The 21175-nt window shown below is 42.9% G+C and overlaps 2 protein-coding genes across 2 annotated transcripts in view; both read left to right on the top strand.

The window, feature by feature from the left end:
• PTPRH (protein tyrosine phosphatase receptor type H) overlaps positions 1–10571 on the top strand; it is a 28010-nt gene extending 17439 nt beyond the window's left edge. Inside the window, exons 11-19 of the mRNA XM_042473779.1 lie at positions 252–302; positions 699–789; positions 2627–2717; positions 3914–3990; positions 5013–5147; positions 6942–7064; positions 7434–7594; positions 8935–9070; positions 10434–10571. Coding sequence (XP_042329713.1) covers positions 252–302; positions 699–789; positions 2627–2717; positions 3914–3990; positions 5013–5147; positions 6942–7064; positions 7434–7594; positions 8935–9070; positions 10434–10571 — 1003 coding nt within the window. The remainder of the gene's footprint in view (positions 1–251; positions 303–698; positions 790–2626; positions 2718–3913; positions 3991–5012; positions 5148–6941; positions 7065–7433; positions 7595–8934; positions 9071–10433) is intronic.
• Positions 10572–20221: 9650 nt separating this feature from the next.
• The window catches only part of SYT5 (synaptotagmin 5), a 42204-nt gene continuing 41250 nt past the window's right edge, over positions 20222–21175 (top strand). Inside the window, exon 1 of the mRNA XM_042477276.1 lies at positions 20222–20576. The gene's annotated coding sequence lies outside the window, so the exon portion shown is untranslated. The remainder of the gene's footprint in view (positions 20577–21175) is intronic.

Here is a 21175-nt window from a genome sequence, read left to right as displayed (position 1 = left end):
CTGGAGCATGGCTTTGGCATGGCATCTGGCCTCTCAGGATGCATACATCATGTAAACAGCACACTTCCAAAGTGATCTGAAGCAGCTTTATTTTGGCCTTTCTGTTTGGGCCCTGTGTTCCTTTTTTTGATGACCTGACAGAATCTGGGAGTTATGATCCCTGGCTAACATTTCCAAGCTTTCTGGAAGTGAGGGTGTCAACAAAGATTGAGCAAGTTATAGATTCCATTTTCTTGTCTTGTTTACAGGAGGAAGTGCAGTAATGGCCTGGAGAAACCAAAACCAGATGTTGGACTGCCTGAGTGAGAATGACTGGGGGAAGGGGAGGGTTTAAAGGTTGTTTTTTTAAAAAAATAAATAAATGTGATTTAATTTGCCTGAAGGAGGGTGGGAATGATATGGCCCTCCATCAATCATTGGAACGAACTTCCTAGCATGCCTTCTCATGAGCTATTTTGGCCCATGCTGCTGGGAATTATAATCCAACTACATCTGGAGGACCTCAAGATACCCACCTCCTGCTGTAAAGCAACGATAGGGCTAAGCACTCCCACCCCTTAATGTAATTTCAGAGGGTAAAGGAACACAGAAAGTGGGATCCAAAGATTTGCCTATTCCATTTGCCTGGAGTAGCTTCTTATTATCTTTGGCTCTTGGCATTTGAAGAAATGTCTGCTCTGCCTTTGCCTTCTGTACAGAGTTCTTGCCTCAGTGCCTGTCGCAGCTTTCCCATGTTACTGCAGTGAGCACCTTTCCAACAGTGCCTTTGGTTTTGCCAAGGAATATCAGGTAGGAAGATTGGGCTGTAAAAGCTGTAGTTCACCAGCTTTGAAGTCGCATTAAATACAGTGGCACAGTAAGATAGTGTCCCTTGTATGAAATGGCAAAATCAAGGTTTACTTTTTTGAATCTATATGTTTTTAAAATATTTCCAAAGCATGAATGTTTGAATCTTTGGATAAAGAAATCCATGGATATGGGCTGAATGTAGCCTACAGCATGTGATATTTGTTGGTGTTTTCCCATCCTGCTTAGTTTCCAAAAACAGACAGGATCTGGTGCCTTTATGGTAATACTAGTATCTAATATTCCTACAATGTGAATAAAGAACAGACAGTTCAGGAGTAGACACTTCAGCTGATGATGTTTCTTTAAATTAAATCACAGCGTAAATACTACGTTCTTGTAAATCACTGTGATCTTTCAGTTTCATGCCTAAAAGCCCACATCATGAATGGTGTAATTGGATTGAAGTGTACATTCCAGATATTAACATATAAATCTCCATTTCCGTAATATGCTTTAATCTTGTTTCTTTGTTTCTGCTCAACATCTCACAAATTGGGTGAGTATTACCATGTATGATGTTGCAGATCCTATTCAGACAGCTTTTGATACATAAGAGACCCTCAGTCATCTGAACAGGCATGGATGTTTCAGGTACTCAGAACATAAAACTGAGCAGCAGTCCTGGCATTTGTAGTGTTGTGAGGCACCAGCACACTTTAGCAGAGAAGGTGAAAGATGTTATAAAACTACAAATCCCAGGATTACATAGGATGGAGCTGCAGCATTTAAAGTGGTATCATACTGCATTATTTCTACAGTGTAGATGCACACCAGGACCCTCTGAATGTAGTGAAATGCACTTCTGAATAAACGTGTAGAATTTTTTTGTCTGTACACTTTTCAGAAAAACAAGGAACTACTAGGTAACCTTGGGCAAATCACATGCTCTCAGCCTCAGGGAAAGGAAATGGTAAACCTCCTCTGAATAGATCTTGCCAAGAAAACCCCGTCATAGTTTCACCTTAGGGTCACCATAAGTCAGAAGCGATTTGAAGGCACACAACACACACACACTGTCACTTAATCCAATTCATCCAAGGTATTTCCCATGTTGAGGGATTTTGGCTTAGCCACTTGGTGCTTGCTTTCTTTCTTCATTTTTTTTTTTTAAACCCACACATTTAACTGTATATAACTCATCAACAACTGACATTCAGTTGCAAAGCAAGGCAAAGCAGTAGATCATTGTGTGTATGTGTATGTATGTGTATGTGTGTGTATTGTGTGCCTTCAAGTTGTTTCTGACTTATGGCAGTCCCATGGCAAACCTATCATGGTGTTTTCTTGTAGCACCTTTGAGACTAACTGAAAGAAAGAAGTTGGCAGTATGATGGTTTTGTAGGATTTAGTCAACTTACTTAAGTCTATCAGCGTTCATGCTGCCAACCTCTTTCTTTCAGTTAGTCTCAAAGATGCTACAAGATCTCTTTACATTCAGATTTTACAGACTAATATGGCTATATCTTTGAATGGGGTTTTCTTGGCAAGGAATTGTTCAGAGGAGGCTTGCCATTGCCTTCCCTCTGAGGCTGAGAGAGTGTGACTTTCCCAAGGTCACCCAGTGGGTTTCCGTGGCCAAGCAGGGAATTGAATCCTAATCTCCAGAGTCGTAGTCCAACTCTCAAACCACTAACTATGCCAACTCCTTAGTAGATCTACCTATGTAAAATTAATTTGTGAATAAGCAGGAGGGACATCTTGCTTTGCCCCTGCCCTGTCGCTCTCTCTGCCTTCCTGCACTGATTCAATATTTCCTTTTTCCTTGCTGTCACAACAGCAGCTGCAGGACATAGGAACCGGGCAGTCTCAGAGTGTGGCAGAGCGGCCTGAGAATCAAGCCAAGAATCGCTATAGCAACGTCCTGCCATGTGAGTTTTCTTCCCTTCCTCATTATCTCCATTTACCTTGCATAACCCCAAAGGACCTGCTTCACGTTTGAGCATCTTGCTGCAGGGGTTAGCCTTTTTTGGATGCAGTCATCTCAAAAACCAGAGATTCAAACAGGAGGAGACCGGAGTGATCTCTCATTGGCGTGTGAGAATCACTTGACTATTAAACCTAGTTGCTGTTGTTGTGTTTCTGACTTATGGTGACCCTGTAGTTTCTTCTGAAGTGGTTTGCCATTGCCTTCCCCTGAGGCTGAAAGAGTGTGACTTGCCTAAGGTCACCCAGTGGATTTCCATGGCTGAAATCAAATTCAAACCCTGGTCTCCAGAGTCATAGTTCAGCGCTGAAATTGCTACACCATGCTGGCTCTCTCAATTTGTCTCTACGTGAACAAATCCCCCCAAATTCCCCCCAGGCTTGCTGCGTCCTGTTTATGTGATGCGTGGTTAAACCCCCAAATCGAATGTGGACTGTCTTCACGCTGCTCGCACCCGATTTAGGGCTTCCTCCCCATTATCTGCTTTTGCTGCGGGTTTTTGGCTCTTTGCAATGATGGCGGCATTGCTCTTTGCAATGATGCGAGCCACTTGGTGCCACTGGTGTGAGTACAAGTTTCTCCGATGTCAGAAGGATGCACCCAGCATTGATAGCATGGATGGGTCCTTTGTTCTGACCTCAGCAATGGTAGCGGGTGACAAATGGGGATCGCATGGGAAGGCAACTGCCTGTCATTTACTGCAACAGCTGAAAACGCACAGCAAAAGAGTGAAGGTAAGGGGTAAATTTGGGAGGAATTCAGGGTCAGAATACTCTGGGGGCAAATTGAAATATTCTGGCCAATGTAGACCTTCCCCCAGATATCCTAGCTTGACAACCCAAGTACATCTCCAAGCTTGGAAATTTTACTTTTTGAAGTCCTTTGCCCCTTAACCAGAACTTCCATTGTGGCTCAAGGATGCTAAGAGTTGTGATCCAGAAGGCTGTTTTCCTGAGGTCTAGAAATGTGACCATGGCAATTAAAGTGGAATCATAGTACTATAATTGGGGATTGTGAAAGGGTCCATGGCATCAAACCCATTTTGTTCCTTTCACTTTTGATTGTTCATATTGGCATTGGCTGTGGTATTCATTTATCCTTCCCAAGTACCAGTTCTACCCTTTTGTTTCTTCTCTGCAGATGATCATGCCCGGGTCCCGCTCATCCCCAAACCTGGAGACCCCAACTCTGATTATATCAATGCTAGCTATATGCCTGTGAGTCCTATAGACTGCATTTCGATGTGAAATTTTACTGTATTTTCAGGTGGAGTTTGGGGCCTTTGTAATCCATCCAAGATATAGTCCTGTGACATACCTTGGCACAGACCTAAGCTTTCTGTTTAATGTAGTACATAATCACTCCTAGATTTATAATACATTTAATTCCTCAGAATTTCAATCCAATTAATATGCAACAATTCCACATTGAAAAGAAGTCTGCATTGACTTTGCATATCTAATTGAAAAGTGGTAGTAGTGAGTTTATTTCTTCAGCCCACCTGCCACGACTGGGGATAACAGTATTACTTACAGAGTGATTCAGAAACAATGGTGCAAAACCAAATAAGAACAGTTTTACATTTGCACCATTCTTTTTGAATCAACCAGTATTTTGGTGCAACAAGTAGCGTATTCTAGTTATTTTAAAAATCATTTTTAAAGAAGCATTTTGATAGTAATTTCTCCAGATTTATGAATACTCGCTTATTATAATTTACAGGGTTTGAAAGGTAAGTGAACAGCATACATGTTGGTGAGAAATAGGTGAGCGTGGAAAAATGCAAAGCGATGTGGCAAATCATTTGCAAAACTTATCCACACAGGTAGTTAGATGTCATGGTTTAAGGATAGCCTTTCCAGGCCTGTTGTACTACAAATCCAACCATCCCCAGCCAGCAATGACTCTGTGAGATTCATGCACCCATGCAGTATGTTGAATTAGGGAATGTAACTTAAACTTTTAAAGGAGCCAGTCACAAAATGTGCCACTAGCAGGCAGTGGCTGCAACCAGGCATATTATATGCCATTTTTCTCTGTCAGTCCTATGCAGCGTTGGAAATGTGATGTGAAATAAATAAATAAATAAATAAAAACCCACACCCCACATTCACATAAACTATTAGTTTAGATTTTTGAGGTCACTGAAGGATACTGAAATGTGTGAAGCCTTTTAAAACAAATGTTCCAATCTCAGTCTGAAGCAAATACCTCTTTCCTTGCTACCCATGGATTCTAGGGCTTTAAGAGGGAAAAGGAGTTCATTGCAGCACAAGGGCCACTCCGTGAGACACTGTATGACTTCTGGCGCATGATATGGGAGCAACGGAGCACAACCTTGATCATGCTCACCAACTGCATTGAGAATGGACGGGTGAGGATTGTCCCATTTTCTCTGGGGATCAAGGGAAAAAACTAAGTTCTCTTTGGAAATCACCCATTCAAGGGAACAGAGACCTTGTGCTGTTGCAAATATTTATTCTGGATTCATTAGTTGCTATAATTTATTTGTTAGTTATCTGTGGCATCAGATGGTTGTTTGTGTAAGTAGTGAATCCACTCTGTGATTTGGTCTAGATTTTAAAGAAGTTATCCAAAGTGCTGAACCTTATCCCCAAATTAGAAATTAGGTTCAGCGACTCTGATACCTCTTTTAAAGTTTGGACTAAATCCTGGAACATATTCACTGCCCCACTGACATGGAAGCTATCCATCACCCTGGTGGTAATAAAAGACATTACCTACTATGATGCTACAAAACAATATATTTTAGTTGTTATTCGACTTATTTTTTAAAAGGAATTTAAAAGCATTTATTGTAAAAAGCATTTTGCCAGGTTTCCTTTTTGCCATTGTCTCTTTAAAACTCTTTGGTGTTTGAAGCATGAGTGAGCAGCATACATGTTGCTGGAGGTCTTCTGATGAGTATAAGGCAGTGTGCATGGCTGTCCCCTTCCTTAGTTTATTCTCACAGCAATCCTGTGAGGCAAATCTGACAGAAAGAGTGTCAGTCCCAACTCTCGTCTTTGTGGTCTCTGTGTCTCACACAATTGGGTTGTCTGCACATGTGCAATGCAATGTTCAGAACCTTCTAGACCAATTTTATCAGCTTTTTGGTGGTAACACTATCCCTCACTTTTCCTGCTCATTTACAGCAGCAGCATCTATGAAACCTCTCTAGCCAGTGTGTATTTTTGGAAAGATTTTATACAAAAACTAAACTAGACTTGAACCTTAGCTTTTTCTCATCCAGTGCTAACCACTACACTACAGAGCAGCTTTTTACAAAGTCACAAGTGATTTTTAGTGGGGCGAAATGTCTCCCAGTACCCCAAAACATAGGGATTTGGGGAAACAGTATGAATTCACTTCACTCTGTCAGGAATGCTTTGATTGTGTATGGCAGGGAGTAGGACTGGATGGTCCTTGTGATCTCTCCCAATTTTATGATTCTGTGATTCCCAACCTGATATCTTTTAGTTCTGTTGGACTACAGTTCCTACCTCCTCCAGCCAGGGACGTGTAGTTAGTTGTATGTTCAAGAGAGGGCATATGAACAAGAAAGACAGAGGAAGAATATTGTCTAATATGAAGCAGGGACCACATGTCCCTCCTCCAGATGTTGTTGGAATGCAACTGTCATCAGCCTGAACCAGCATAACCAATATTGGAGGGTGATGGGAGTTGTATTCCAGCAACATCTGGAGGGCCTCATCTTCCTCACCTCTGGTTTGGCAGGTACCAGGAATAGAGATTTGTATCTGGAAGGCTGTACATGTGATGTGGGGACATCTAGCTTGCTTCTAGTGGTGGTCTCATTCCAATGGATCTGTAGCTCTTGAAAGTCCAGGCAAAAAAGACAAGTGAGTTTGTTGCCTTTAAGGACCACCAATTTGAAATTTCTGGACTCTGACTTTTCAGGAACCTGACAGCTGCCTCCAGTGTTCTCCACAGAGCCTTTTGAGAGTGTGTGTGTGTGTGTGTGTGTGTGTGTGTGTGTGTGTTGGACTATAGTTCCAGTTATGCTGGCTGGGGGATTCTGGGCATTGTAGTTCGCAAAACTATTTTTCTTAGGCTGTACAGTGCCCCAGTGATATCCATTCCACTATTCTCAATACTCTTCTGATTCCCCTTTCCTCAATATTTCCCCCTTTCCTCTTCTGGTTAGGTGAAATGTGAACGCTATTGGCCTCTGGATTACACACCGTGCACCTATGAAGATATTAGTGTCTCCGTTGTTACAGAAACCATCCTTCCCGATTGGACTGTCCGGGACTTCAGCATCAAACGGGTGAGTGAGTAGGAGTTGGTTTGCCTTCTGCTCCCCCAATGATCTCCTCTGACTGTTAACATGAGATACATCTTTCAAGCAACTTTGACAGATCTCTCCCTCCATTCCCCCATTCCTACATTCCTTCCTCCTTCCCTTCATCAGATTTGTATCCCATCTTTCCCCAGTTGGGGCTAGTGGCTTCCATTGCAATGGAAATTGTTCCATTTTCAATCCAGATTTTAAAGGAGTTATCCAAAATGTTGAACCCTATCCCCACAATCCATCTGAAATGTTTGCGGTCTCCTTTAAAATTTGCTCTAAACCCCAGAATGGATTCACCATCCTAGCTGGAAGTCACCTTCAACATGTGTGTGTGTCTTTCAACAGATGAATGAATCTGAGGTCCGTCTCGCCAAGCATTACCATTACACCTCATGGCCAGATCACGGGGTGCCTCACACCACAAATGCTGTCCTTCACTTCCGAGACCTTGTGAGAGGGCACATGGAGGAACATGAAGGCAGTGGGCCAGCTCTGGTTCACTGCAGGTAAAACCAGTGGGAATTGGAGTGGAGAGCACTGGAGCAAAGTAGAGTCAATCCAGAGCTTCTCTGGATTGAGACTGAGGAGATACCAGAGCTCAGGAATAGTAGAGTATATGTTTTGCATGCAGAAATCCCAGTGTCACTTGTGAGGTTCTGCCAGGCCCAGGCCCTGCTCTTCTAGCCATTTCTTCTGCCTTGAACACAGACCCTCAGGTAGTGGATACAACTTAACTTTTACTTTCTTACTTCTAAGCATTTTCTAAGTATCTGCAGGTAAGCTGTTTCTCCTCATGGCTTATTGAATCATGAGAAGAGTTAAATTATTTTCCCAAAATGCATACCCTGCAACATTTCACAGATAAAAATCAGGATACATGATTTTGGAAATTATTTTTGTCCGAAAAAGAAATGCTTCCAACCTCTGCTGTTTTTACAGGTGATCCCTTATTATTCTCTCTAACCTTTAATGGAAACTGATTTTACTGTTGAAACCCAGTATGTCTATTTTTATTTGACCTACATGGCTTACTCTTGGATTTAAATATTCCTTTGAAAATTGAAATGCTATGATCCTATTCTTTTAAAAATGCTCCAAGCCAAATGAGAGTATTTGACTAAGAGGTAGGATAGAAATATGCCAATTAATAAAAGCAGGGTCTCTTTGCCTAATCATTTTAGTACCTGATAGTTATATGTCTAGAGAGCCAGCATAGTGTAGTGGTTTGAGCATTGAACTAGGACTTTGGGAGATCAGGGTTCAAACCCCTGCTTGGCCATGGAAACCCAGTGGGTGACTTTGGGCAAGTCACATTCCCTCTGAACAGCTTTTGCCAAGAAAACCCTATGGTAGGAACGCTTTAGGGTCGTCATAAGTGAGAAACGACATGAAGGCACACAATGACAACAAATTTGTATACCTAAATACCCTAAAGGCACCAGATCTTATCTGGTCATGGAAGCTAAGCAGAGTTACCCTGATTATTACCTGGATGGGGGACTATTAGGAAATATGCAGCAATGTAGGCTATATTTCAGAGGAAGGAAATGGCAAACCACTTCTGAGTATCCTTTGCCTAAAAGAAGCCTATGAAATTCATGGGGCTACCTTAAGTCAACTGGGGACTTGAAGGTACACACACATTTATATCTCCATTTTTAAATCAACATTACCTGAGTTGAGATTTCTTCTGTTGGCTGCAGACAAGATTATGTCTATTGATTCCATGAGGTTCCTTCCAGCTAGAATATCTTTCTGTTTTTCTGTGCTTTAATCTAAACTCTGCTGAATGGAAGATCTTTTATGTGTCTCTTAGCATCATGCTCCCTTCCCTTTTGCCCAACAGTGCTGGTGTGGGCCGGACAGGGACGTTCATTGCCTTGGATTCGATGTTGCGCCAAGCCCAAGAGGAGGGGCAAATGGGTGTCTTCTCATTTGTCCAAAGGCTCAGGATGAACCGTCCACTCATGATTCAGACTGAGGTGAGGGACAAGACCCTAGATCTCACTTGTTTTGGCATATTTTTACCCACAGCCCCCATCCCAGTCCTGCAAATGTCAAAAATATCCAAAAGAGGTTAAAAAATAATAATTAAGAAATGAAACATTCTTAGATGTCTACATTCGGCTTGTTTTGATGGATCATCTGTCTTAGGTAAAATTCCACTGCTCCTGGTTACCTCCAGGAGTAGAAACAATTGGTTTTGTCCCTGCACTACCAATTTTCCAGGGGTTACATGAGACATAGGGGGATATGCAGATGCGGTCAGGGGAATCCTAGGTGGCCCAGGGGCACTTTGGACAGCCCAGATTTAGAGCTTCAGTTTATGCGAGGCCTCCGAATTAAAATCAATCAATCAATAAAAATACAGAAATACAAAACAGTTTACTAAGTTTGCTCCCTTGGGGATTTTAGTAAAGCCTAGAGTAAGTATGGTGGAGTGGTTTGAGTGTTGGACTAGTACACAGGGAAACCAAGATTTGAATCCCCACTCAGGCATGAAAACCTACTGGGTGACCTTAGGCAAGTCATACTCTCTCAGCCTCACAGGAAGGCCAGGGCAACCCCACCCTCCGGAACAAGTTCTGTCAAGAAAAACCCATGATGCTGTCACCTTAGGGTTGCCATTAGTCAGAAATGACTTGAAGGCACATAACAGCAAAACAACAAAATTAAAAAACCCTTAATATTCCTCTAAAGAAATAGAATTATGCCATAATTGCTAGCAGCTATTGATAGACTTACCCCATGAGAAGCACAGCATGTTTAATCCCATCTATACTTGCTTTATAGGCCGTCAAAACTAGTGGTCTTGGCTGCATCATGTGGCAATGTGTTCTCTTAAACTCTTACTGTGAGTTGATCTCACATGGAGATTAACTCATGTATTGGAAGTCATTATTTTGCATGATGGCCTCCAGAATCCCCTGCAGAGGGGGGTGTGTGTGTTGCGTGTTGTAGTTAACCTTTCTGAGCTCTGATTAGAATTGGCTCCTGCTATTGACTCATGCAAAGCTATAAAAGATTTGCCTCTCAGAGGCTTGTGCCCCTCCAGATGTTGTTGGATTCCAACTCCCATAAGACCCATCAGGGTCAGGAGTCAGAGATGATGGGATATGTAGCTGGATAACATCTGAAAAAGGGCTGTTTCAGATGTTATCCATCTACACATTCCACCATTTTTTTATCTGTACTTTCATACATTTTGTACTTCATCCATGGTGCTGTAATCTTTCTGATAAACCTCCAAATGAGACATTTGAGATGGGAAGAGGCAACTCAAGGTGTTGTGTGCCTCTCTCCATGTTACAGCTCCACATAAAGGCTGCCTCTCTGTCTCCACAGTCCCAATACATCTTCTTGCACCAGTGCCTCCTGGAAGGAATCAAACCTGCTGTTAAGAATGGCACAGAGAAGATGGAGTATACTGCTGTCTATGAAAACACCTTAGCTCTGCAGGAGTATGAAGTATCTCGTGTGTGAAGGATTTCAGTCCTGGCTTTGCCAAGAGCTGAGGAGGTCCATGTCCCAGGTGTCCCTGTACCATAACACTCAAACTTTGAGGTGCACTTTCCTGGGAACATGGGGTGGAATGGGGGAGCAGTGTCTAGGGGAGATATGAGTTCCGTTATGATTCTGTCCCAGTTCCATGCCCCACACAGAGGTTTGAGGATGTGCTCATCCCAGTTCAACCCCAGCTTCTCTCTTGGAAATGGAGAGTTTCAAAAGGAATTGTTTAAATGGTTGCTTCAAAACAAACAACATATCTTCACCAATGTTCATGCGTCAGGAAGCTCTCCAGATAGCTGTTCCTCTAAAACCACATCCCAAACCCCTTTTCCGAAACTCTTTGTGGTGAGGAATAGGAGAAAATGTGTGCAGGCTGTGTGTGTAGCCCCCAAACCCTAATCTTTTGGCCTTCTGTGATGACCCCTAAATCTTGTGGTTTGGGTGTTGGACTAAGGACTGTGGGAGGCCAGTGAATCAGCCATGGAGTCCCATTGGGTGATACTGGACAAGTCATGCTTTGCCTTGGAGGAAGACAGTGGCCAACCCCCTCTGAATAAATCTTGCCAACAAAACTCTGTGATAGGGTCACCATAAGTCAGAGTTACCTTCAAGGTAACAACAAAAAATTGACTATTTTGGATGAAAGTCCACCCCAACCAACATACCATTGGCCATGTTGGCTGAAGGATTCTAGGCATAATTATTCAACAAGATAACCATTCCAAGTTCTGCAATAGGGAAGGAATAGGTTTCATAGGTTTACTCAGCAATGAAGCTCATTGGACCACCTCAGGTCAGTCACTCAGTCTTAGTCTAACCTGCCTCACAGGGATGTTGTGAGGATAATATGGATAGAGGTGAGTCTGTACACTGTCCAGTGATCCCTGGATGAAAGGGAAGGGTATAAACAGAACAAATAAAGAAAAACATGAAGAAAAGGGGTATCTAAACTTTTCTCCCCTTTTGAAGAGAGGTCATATATAATCAAGGAGTTGTAATCCTTCCTTCCCTTATAATAGTAATTTGGAAGCCTCCATTATTTTTTGTGGGTTATGACAAAATTATGACACCACTCAGAGCACTACATGGAGTTCATCAACTGGTTTGCATTGTTTTCAGGGACAGATCACATTGAAGGTTTTGGTGCAAATGTAGCATAAAAATGCAACTCAGATAAAATAATCACCCCAAAGTGTTCTTGACTTATGTTTCCTCCTTGTTTCCTCATCGTCCTCATCCTATTGTATCCCCAGGATCATACCTTGCCCAGGCAATCTCCTATTATAAATGTGTGTGTGTGTGTGTGTGTGTGTGAGAGAGAGAGAGAGAGAGAGAGAGAGAGTTCATTCCCAAAAGCAGCTATGCCACAGACATTAGAGTTGCTGTTCTAAAGCAAAAATAAAAATCTGAAATCCATCTTGTAGTGTAACCTTTATTGGGCCAACCCAAATGTGCAAAATGTATCACGCTAGCTTTCAAAGCTCACAGATTTCTTTATCAGGCACAGATGGTAAGATAGCATGTGAGCGAAGGAAAGCAACTCCTCCTGAAACTTGGTTTTTAGAAAAATTAGGGCTTCTATCTGTGATTGTTTACTCAGAAGCTGGGGCATCATTAGGAGGTGCAGGGAGTGCAGAGTGCACCAGGTGACATCCTAATTGGAGTGGCACAACTGCTTCAAAAATGTGGAAGGCATGGGGTGAGGTGCAGCTCAGTAGGTGGGAAAAGGTGACGCTTGCAGTTATCAGTGAGTAAGGTGAGCGTCTCCTTCTTCACCACTGAGCCTAGACAGCCATGGACTCCTTCCCTTCCTCTGTCTAACTTTCCTCCCTGGCTAGAAGCCCTTAAAGACCCAAAAGTGGCTGCTGGGTGAAGAGGAAAGGTAAGCAGAAGATGGGGAGACAGCAAAGAGGCTGAATTATCGCTGCCAACACTACCGCTGATGATAGTCCATCTCGTCAAGGCTCTCTGTGCCCCAAAGAGACAAGAGATCTCTTTTGTTGGGGGGGTATTAAAAATGATCCACACTGTCTGTCAAATCTGCTAGGTATGCCACTGCAGAGAAGTTAGTCCTACTGATTTCAATCTACAGCACTATATAAATAAAGCATAATAATAATAATAATAATAATAATAATAATAACAACAACAACAACAACAACAACACCAATGAGCTTCCCCTCAGGTAAGTGAGTATAGGACTTCAGCAGAGGTGTCATGAGACAATTTTCCATGCAGAAGAGAGACAAAAATTGAGAGCGGCAGAAATGTCAGTCACTAAAACAAGATTTCTATGGAAAACAAATTTTCATAGGTAGTGACAAAAATAATCCTCAGTCAGTGCATTTACTGGCAAGCATGGTGTGAAATTTCCGGGGGGAAAAACAAATCCATTTAAAATAGAATATTTTCCATGTGAAAAATAGTTGTAGAGATTAAATTCCAATGACTAAGAGGCAAACGTGCCAGTCTACAGTGACTAGGATGTAAATGTGCAAGTTCTATTATGCAATAGGGATATTATGCAATATTATGATTAGAACTAATACGCTGTGATTTCTTTGCATACTTGCAGAGAATTTATCCACCTGAAATTCATTTAAATGTGTTACTTTCAAAGGCCAAGATTCCCTTGGTTTGTTTTTTTCTGATGAAGAAACACCTCTACAAACACCTCGATGGTGTCAGCATGTGTCAAAGGTTGAGAACAAATATTCATACACAGTTGTAGTTGCACCAAAGCATACAAAGTATACATGCATGGAAAGACATTGTACACATACAATGTTGTAGAATGCTAGTGTTCAGGTTTTTGCAAGATTCTACCATATCCTTTTCTCTTGATGCCTAAACTACAGTGCTTGAAATTTGAAGACTGAAGGAAATTTCATTTGGGAGAGCAGAATTCCTATGGGGACAATACCATCCAAAGCTACACCTGGACAATCCCTTACCTGATAAATCATGCAAGTGTGGGGCAAGCAATTAATAGGTTAACTAATTTGCATACAAATTTATGTAGATCTAACAAATCCACATACATCTGCATGTGAATAAAATGGTACTTCAGGGGGAGACTTTGAGGCAATTTCTCTTGTTTTAAGAGGATTCAAGCCACAACTCAAAAGAAGCATTACCTCTGGGATGTGAGAGAGGAGAAACCATGTGTGTTCTAATGAGGTGCCTTCCATCTTAAGTTTTATCTTTAAAATAAATGATGGCCAAGAATCCTATATCACAGTATGCATGTCCTAACTTTACACACTTGCAGCTACATTGCAGAAATGCAACAACCACCTGTTTTGTTATTGTTGTTAACTGCCCTTGAGTCAACCCCGACTCATGGTGACCCTATGGATGAGACATTTCCAAGACCCTGTATCTTCCACTGCTCTGCTCAGGTCCTGCAAATTCAGTACTGTGACCTCCCTGTCTGAGGATTTCCATCTGGCATGTGGTCTTCCTCTCTTCTTACTTTCCTAGCATCATTGTCTTTTCTAGTGAGTCTTCTCAATTCTCTTCTCAAAGTACATCAATCTCAATTTGATCATGGTTTCCAAGGAGAGTTCAAGCTTGATCAGTTCAAGGACCCATTTGCTTGTCTTTTTCGTTGTCCATAGTATCCTCAGCACTCTTCCGGCACCACATCTCAAATGAACTGATTTTTTTCTTATCTGCTTTTTTCACTGTCCAGCTCTCGCATCTATATATGGTGATGGGCAAAGATGCACATTTGGGCACAAGCAAGAGTGCTCTGATGTGCACTGGGCATTTCTGATGCATATTGGGTGCTTCTGTTGTGCTCTGATATTTCCTAGCCAGTGTCCAGATGCTCACTGAGGGAGTGTGCCAATCCACATCAGTGCCACATCAGGCCATGATCCATCAGTCACTCCACTGCTTACTACTGCACAACAAACCCCATAGATCATAATGTCATGGAAGCCACAACGTGAATACAAACATTGCAAAACAGATGTTAGGCCATTTTTAAAGATGCAGGGCTCAAACATGTTTTTAAAATACTGTCTAAATAAAGCAATCTTTAGTTTATTCAACCATTTTGTAGTTTGGAAAAACTAATGTTGATTCATCTAACAAGCCTTCCCAACTTCATACCCTCTAGATGTGAAGTATAGCTCCCATCACCCCAAAACAGAAGGGATTGCTGTCCAGGGATGATGAGGTTTATAGTCCAACTGGCTGCAGTGTGATGGGTTGGGAAAAGCCAGTCTGACCAAGGAAATATTTTTGTCCTTACTGGGGAGGGAAAAAAAGCACCTTTATGAGGATTAAGAACACAGAATGTAATCAAAACACATCTGAGTCGCTCATGGCTGGGGTGTAAATTACTTTTATCAGGCTGCACAAGAAACAGCTAAAAACATGGTTCCCCCTGCTGTTAACAAACCCAGGTGCTTGATCTATCCAGACAGCTTGTCTGCTGCTTTCCTCCAAACAGTCCCCCTCCTACACGCCGCTATTTATCGTTGTACATACAGAGAGAGAGACAGAGAGAGGGACGAAAGAGAGAGAAGAGGTGGAACTGGGGATAACTGGAGAGTCCCTAAAGGCACAATATTCCAGCCCCACAGCCAGCCAAAGTGTACGGCACTTGGGCACTACAAAAATAGACAGGCCCAAGGGCTATTTGATAGAATCATATTCCTCTTTTTCAGTGTGGAAATGACAGAGGAGTGTTTTGGTTGCTCAGGCAACCTAAGTGTCAGCTCCATAAAGTTGCCATGGTGATCCTCTCAGATCCTTCCTCCTCGCCCCCCTTTCCTCTTCCGCCAGGTCATGATTCTTTGCAAACAATCAAATCTGACTGTCATTTCTGACAGGTGAGGAAGGAAAGAGCAGGCAAGGTTGTTCTAAGAGCAACACTTGGAGATACTGGATTTTTTTAGATTGCAACTCCCAGAACACTGCTGGCAACATGGGATAATGGGATCTGTTATTTTGCCAGATAACAAATACAAATCCATCAATAAAAGCACATGCATTGATAGGGTTGGCATGGTGTAATGATTTGAGTGTTGGACTGCATACTGGGAAGCCAGGGTTCGAATCCTGGCTCAGCCAAGAAACCCATTGGGTGATCTTGGGCAAGTCACATTCTCCCATCTTCAGAGGATAGCAATGGCAATGCCCTGTGAAGAAACTTGCCAAGAAAACCCTATGATAGGTTTGCCTTAGGGTCGCCATTAGTTGGAAATGACTTGAAGGCACACAACAACAAATGTTTTTTTTAAATGCAGTTAAATGATCTATAGAATTATAGACACTTGAAATATTTATTTTAAAAAAGAGATTTTAAAAAAACGACAAAACACACTATTAAAAACCTCATTCCAGTTCTGAAAAACGTATTGGAATAAAAAAAGTTTTCACTTGTTAATGGAAGGACAGCCACAAGAGAGCTATGCCAGCCTCCCTAGGGAAGGAGAGCCAATGCTTGGGAGCAACCACCAAGAATGCCTTCTCTCTTGTTCCCTCCAAATATGCCTGGAAGGTGGTGGGACTGAGAGAAGAAGAAAAAACTCCCCCAAAGGTCTTAAGACTTGGGGCAGGTTCATAGAGGAAGATATAGTCTTTCAGATAGCCTGGTCCCAAGCCATAGAGGGCTTTATTGGTTATAACTAGCACTTTGAATTGTGATTGGAAATGGACCAGCAGCCAAAGAACCTGTTGCAACAAGGGAGTTGTATGTTCCCTGTATCCAGTTCCAGTTAATCTGGCTGCAGCTCTTCAGGTCAGCTGAAATTTCTGAGCTTTTCAAAGGAAGCCCCATGTAAAACGGATTACAGTAATCCAAACAGGATGTAACCAAGCCACATGTCACTGTGGATAAATCTGACATCTTTATGAATGGGCATAGATGGCACACTAGCTTCAGCTATACAAATGCACTTTTGGCGATCACCAAATCATAGGCCTCCAGGTTCGGGATTGTATCCAGGAGTATGCCCTGCCCAAGCTGCAAACCTATGATAATAGAGCAGGATCAGTGCTTCTGGCACATATTCTTGCCATTCATCAGGGGAGTCTTCCATTTTTAATAAGAGTGAAAATACAGTACTTACATTGACCCATGGATAAGTCAACTCAGGTTTTTGGTCAATTTTTTAACTCAAATTTCTAGACTTATAAATGAGGATATAAAGTCAGTGGAAAGTAGAAATAAAGTTGGGTTTCACCAGAATAGTGGCGACATGTGGCCCAAAAAAACCCTTTGGACCACCTCATGGCTTCATGTAGAAGTTGAATAACATGTCTAAGAAACAGAGCCCTAAGAGACTTCACAGGCCAATGGCCAAGAAGTTGAACAGAAATCCCTCAGCACCACCTTCTGGGCTCACCCTTCCATATACAGTATATTCTATTTCAATAGCTAGTGTGGTGTAGCGGTTGGACTAGGACTCTGGGAGATCAGAGTTTGAATCCCTGCTTGGCCTCTGGGTGATCCTGAGCAAGCCACTCTTTTGGCCTCAGAGGAACCCATGCCCAATCCCCTTGGAAGAAATCTTTCCATGAAAATCCCATGAAAGAATCACCTTAGGGTTGCCTTGAATGTATTGTTGCTGTTGTTGTGTACATTCAAGTTGTTTCCTACTTATGGCGACACTCAAAGGAGGTTTACCATTGCCTTCCCCTTAGGTTGAAAGCATGGCACTTGCCCAAGATCACCCAGTGGGTTTCATGGTCAAGATGCGAATCAAACCCTGGTCTCTAGAGTCGTAATCCAACACTCAAACCACTATGCCACGTGTATAATTTTTACTCCTCTCTAAGACTGAAAGGGGTAGTTCCTTTCAGTCTAAAAGGATCAAAAAGGATATGACACAAAAGGAAAAGGAGATGGGAAGGATATTCTTAAGGCTATGAGGCATCTCAGCCTGGTCCCCCAATGATGTTCCATATTTATTTAAGAGGTTCACACACATACACATACACACCCACACAGAGAGAGACATCAAAAGAGTTTCTTCTTTTCTAGAGAAAATAATCCAAATCTTTGTTGTTGTTGTTGTTGTTGTTGTGCACCTTCAAGTCATTTCCAACTCATGGCGACCCAAAGATGAGCCTATCATAGGGGTTTTTTTGGCAAGATTTGTTGGTTTGCACTACTTTGCAATGCTTTAATATGTTCACCCTCAAATGGTACTTCTGATAGTGAATGAGTCTGGAAAATCGTGCTCTGAGCAATGGAGAAATCCAAGGGATGTTGACACGCGTGGTCAAGCAACATCAAAGTGCGGCCAAGATGACAAAGATTATTAGTAAGGAAGAACACTGAAACTGGGAGAGTCTGCAGCACTTTGCTTTTGCTTGAACCTACTGGGAACTTCACATTTTCACCCCTTCCTCTTCCCCCTTCTCTGTTGAATGAATTGACTGCAAAGATCTTTGGCCTTTTGAATTCAGTTTGTGGCAACTGAAGTAAGCGAAGTACAGAGGGAGAAGTGGGAGGAGGAGAAAGAAACTGAGATGACAGAGGATTAATTGGGACCAATTAATTGCCAAATAGGATAGTTGGAGATTATGTGTGCATCAAGGAAATTCTGTATATAAATGGAACGAAATGGTTTAATTTTATCCTGTTGTCGGTGGGCCATAAATTGTATGAGAGTTTTATAAAGATTATTTTATTTATTTATTTATTTATTTACTGGATTTATACTCCGTTCTTCAGCCAGAAAGGCTCTCAAAGCAGCTTACAGATAGTTAATTAGACATTTCCATGCCTTCAGGTTTACAATCTAAAAAGACATGGCACAAAGGGAGAAGAAGAGAATGGCAGTGGGAAGGGGAATAAGTCCTTCTCTCTCACTGAGGATTTGTTGCAAGTCTTGCATTTCCAGGAGAGGGCAGTAATGTCAGCCTTTTCCTCAGTCACATCTCTCTCTGTCTCTCTGTGTTTGTGCCTCATTCACACACACCTCCTTCGCACACCCACACTCTCTTCAGAGCATTAAAAATCCCTGATAGATACAAACAGACCACCGCCTGTCTTGTGTGATCAGTGACCAGACCACAACACCATCAGTCCCAAGTATCATATCTTTCCTTGCTTCTCCAGCCCAGCACAGGCAATGATCGGGTTTCTATTTCACACAAAGATGTGCATGTCAGCCTTGTCCAACCTTATGCCCCTCCACATTAGTTGTACTACAATTCCTGCCATCCCTAGCCACCAGCATCTTTCATGGAATCTGTAGCCCAATATATCTGGGAATGTCACTTTCTTCCTTTTCACTGATGTTCTCTCCCTGTTCTGGAGGAGCAGGGGACTTGTGGATTTTCCTGACATTATTTGGTTTTTATGCCCATCATCCCTACTCAGTATGACCTGTCCTTGAGGAATATGGGAGTTGTAGTCCAAAAATATGGGCGTTGTAGTCCAGACCCTGTGATAGTTAAGTTAACCTTAGGGTTGCCGTTTGTCGGTAATGACTTGAAAGCACATAACAACAAGTCCAACAGGTCCTAGACAACCACATGTTTCCTACTGGTCCTTGGGGAATATGAGAGTTGTAGTTCAATAGGTCCTGGAGAGCCTTCTATTTCCTCTCTCTGCTCTAATCTAGGGTTAGCAATCCTTAGAGAAAGAAAGAGCAAAAGATAATCACAGGTGTCTGTGCTATAGAATGATGCTGAGATTTATTACCTAGGGGAAGGTCATATGAAAGCACTGTTGTGGGTGTGTTTGTTGTTGTTGTTGTTGTTGTTGTTGTTGTTGTTGTTGTTGTGTGCCTTCAAGTCATTTCTGACTTATGGCACCCCTAAGGTGAACCTATCATAAGGTTTTCTTGGCATGTTTCTTCAGAAGGGGATTGCCATGTATAGTGTCTAGAACAGATCAAGGGAAGTAATAGTGCCACTGTATTCTGCTTTGGTCAGGCCTCATCTGGACTCTACAGTTCAGAAAGGATGTTGAGAAGCTGGAGCATGTCCAAAGGAGGGCAACCAAAATGGTGAAAGATCTGCCTTATGACAAGTGATTCAGGCAGCTGGGTAACTTGGAGAAGAGAAGGTTAAGAGGTGATATGATAACCATGTTTAAATATTTGAAGGGATGTCATATTTGGGGTGAACCAAGCTTGTTTTGTGCTGCTCCAGAGACTAGGAAAGGGAACAATGGATCCAAACTCCAGGAAAAGAGACTCCACCTTAACATTAAGAAGAACTTCCTGATGGTAAGAGCTGGTGAACCGTAGAATACACAGCTTTGGATGGTAGTAGAGTCTCATTCTTAGGAGGTTTTTCAAGAGATTCTGGATGAGCATCTATTGGGGGTGCTTTGACTGTGTATTGCTGCATGGCAGGGGGTTGGACTGGATGACTCTTGGGGTCTCTTACAGCTCTATGATTCAATTAGGAAGAACCTTCTGATGGAAAGAGCTGTTCGAGAGTGGAAGATGCTGCCTCTGAGTGTGATGGAGTCCCCTCTTTTGGAGCTTTTTCAACAGATCCCGGATAGGGGTGCCTTGATTGTGAGTTCCTGCATGGCAGGAGGTTGGACAGGAAGACCCTTGGGAGGATCTCTTCCAGCTCTATGATTCTGTGGAGAAGGGCTGTGTCTTTCTTTGGCACTCACACCTCGCACAAAGCAACACACTCACACCCCCAAACCCAGAGCCAGTGGCTGCTTGCCTTTCTGGTGCCTGTCTCTCCCCCGCTCCCCCTCACCTGCCCCTCCTCTCCGCCAGCCACCTTTCAGCACCAGGGAGCGCGGACAGCTCCTCCGGCCCAGGCTCCGCGCGAGGGGCCCACGCCCACCAGCCCCGCCCGGCGCTGGCTCCAGCTCCCTCCTTCTCTCCTCGGTCCTCTTGCCTCCTGCATCCCTTCCCTGGCTCCGGAACCCTCCTCCTCTCGCAAACAGCAGCCCTTCTGGGAAGCGGAGGGAAGGAAGGGAGGAAGGAAGGAAGGAATTAAAGAAGGAAAGAGGAGAAGAAAAAGAAGAAGAAGACAAGGGTAAGGGGCGCCCCGTGGGGACTTCGGATTCTCTAGGAATACAGGGAGAGGGGTCTGGCCAGGAGGGGAGCTGGGGCTTTGTTTGGCAAAAGAGATGAGCAAGTTCTCCTTTCCTTTCCTTTTCCTTCCTTCCTTCCTTCTTCTGCTACTCCTCCTCCCTCAATTTTTTTGAGGGAAGCTGGGGCTCTATTTGGTAACAAAGATGAGGAGTTGCGCTTTCTCTCCTTCCTTCCTTCCTTCCTTTCTTTCAATCATTTTCTACTCCCCCTCTTTCAGTTTTTTAAAAGGAAAGCTGGGGCTTTGTTTGGCAAAAAAGATGAAGAGTTGTTCTCTCTCTCTTTCTCTCCTTCCTTCCTTCCTTTCTTCGTTCATTCATCCTTCTATTCCCCCTCCTTAATTTTTTTTTTTTGAGTGAAGCTGGGGCTTTGTTTGGCAAAAGACATGAGTTGCTCCCTCGCCCTTCCTTCCTTCCTTCCTTCCTTCCTTCCTTCCTTCCTTCCTTCCTTCTTCTGCTGCTCCCTTTTCTCCCTCAATCCTTTCCCTTGCCTAACCACAAGCAATTTTCACACACCCTTAAAGCAGCCCCCGATGGACAGAAT

The sequence above is a fragment of the Sceloporus undulatus genome, chromosome 6 (genome assembly GCF_019175285.1).
Source record: "Sceloporus undulatus isolate JIND9_A2432 ecotype Alabama chromosome 6, SceUnd_v1.1, whole genome shotgun sequence".
Taxonomy (NCBI): domain Eukaryota; kingdom Metazoa; phylum Chordata; class Lepidosauria; order Squamata; family Phrynosomatidae; genus Sceloporus; species Sceloporus undulatus.
Note: the sequence above shows the minus strand (reverse complement) of the source record. Positions and strands in the feature narration are given on the sequence as shown.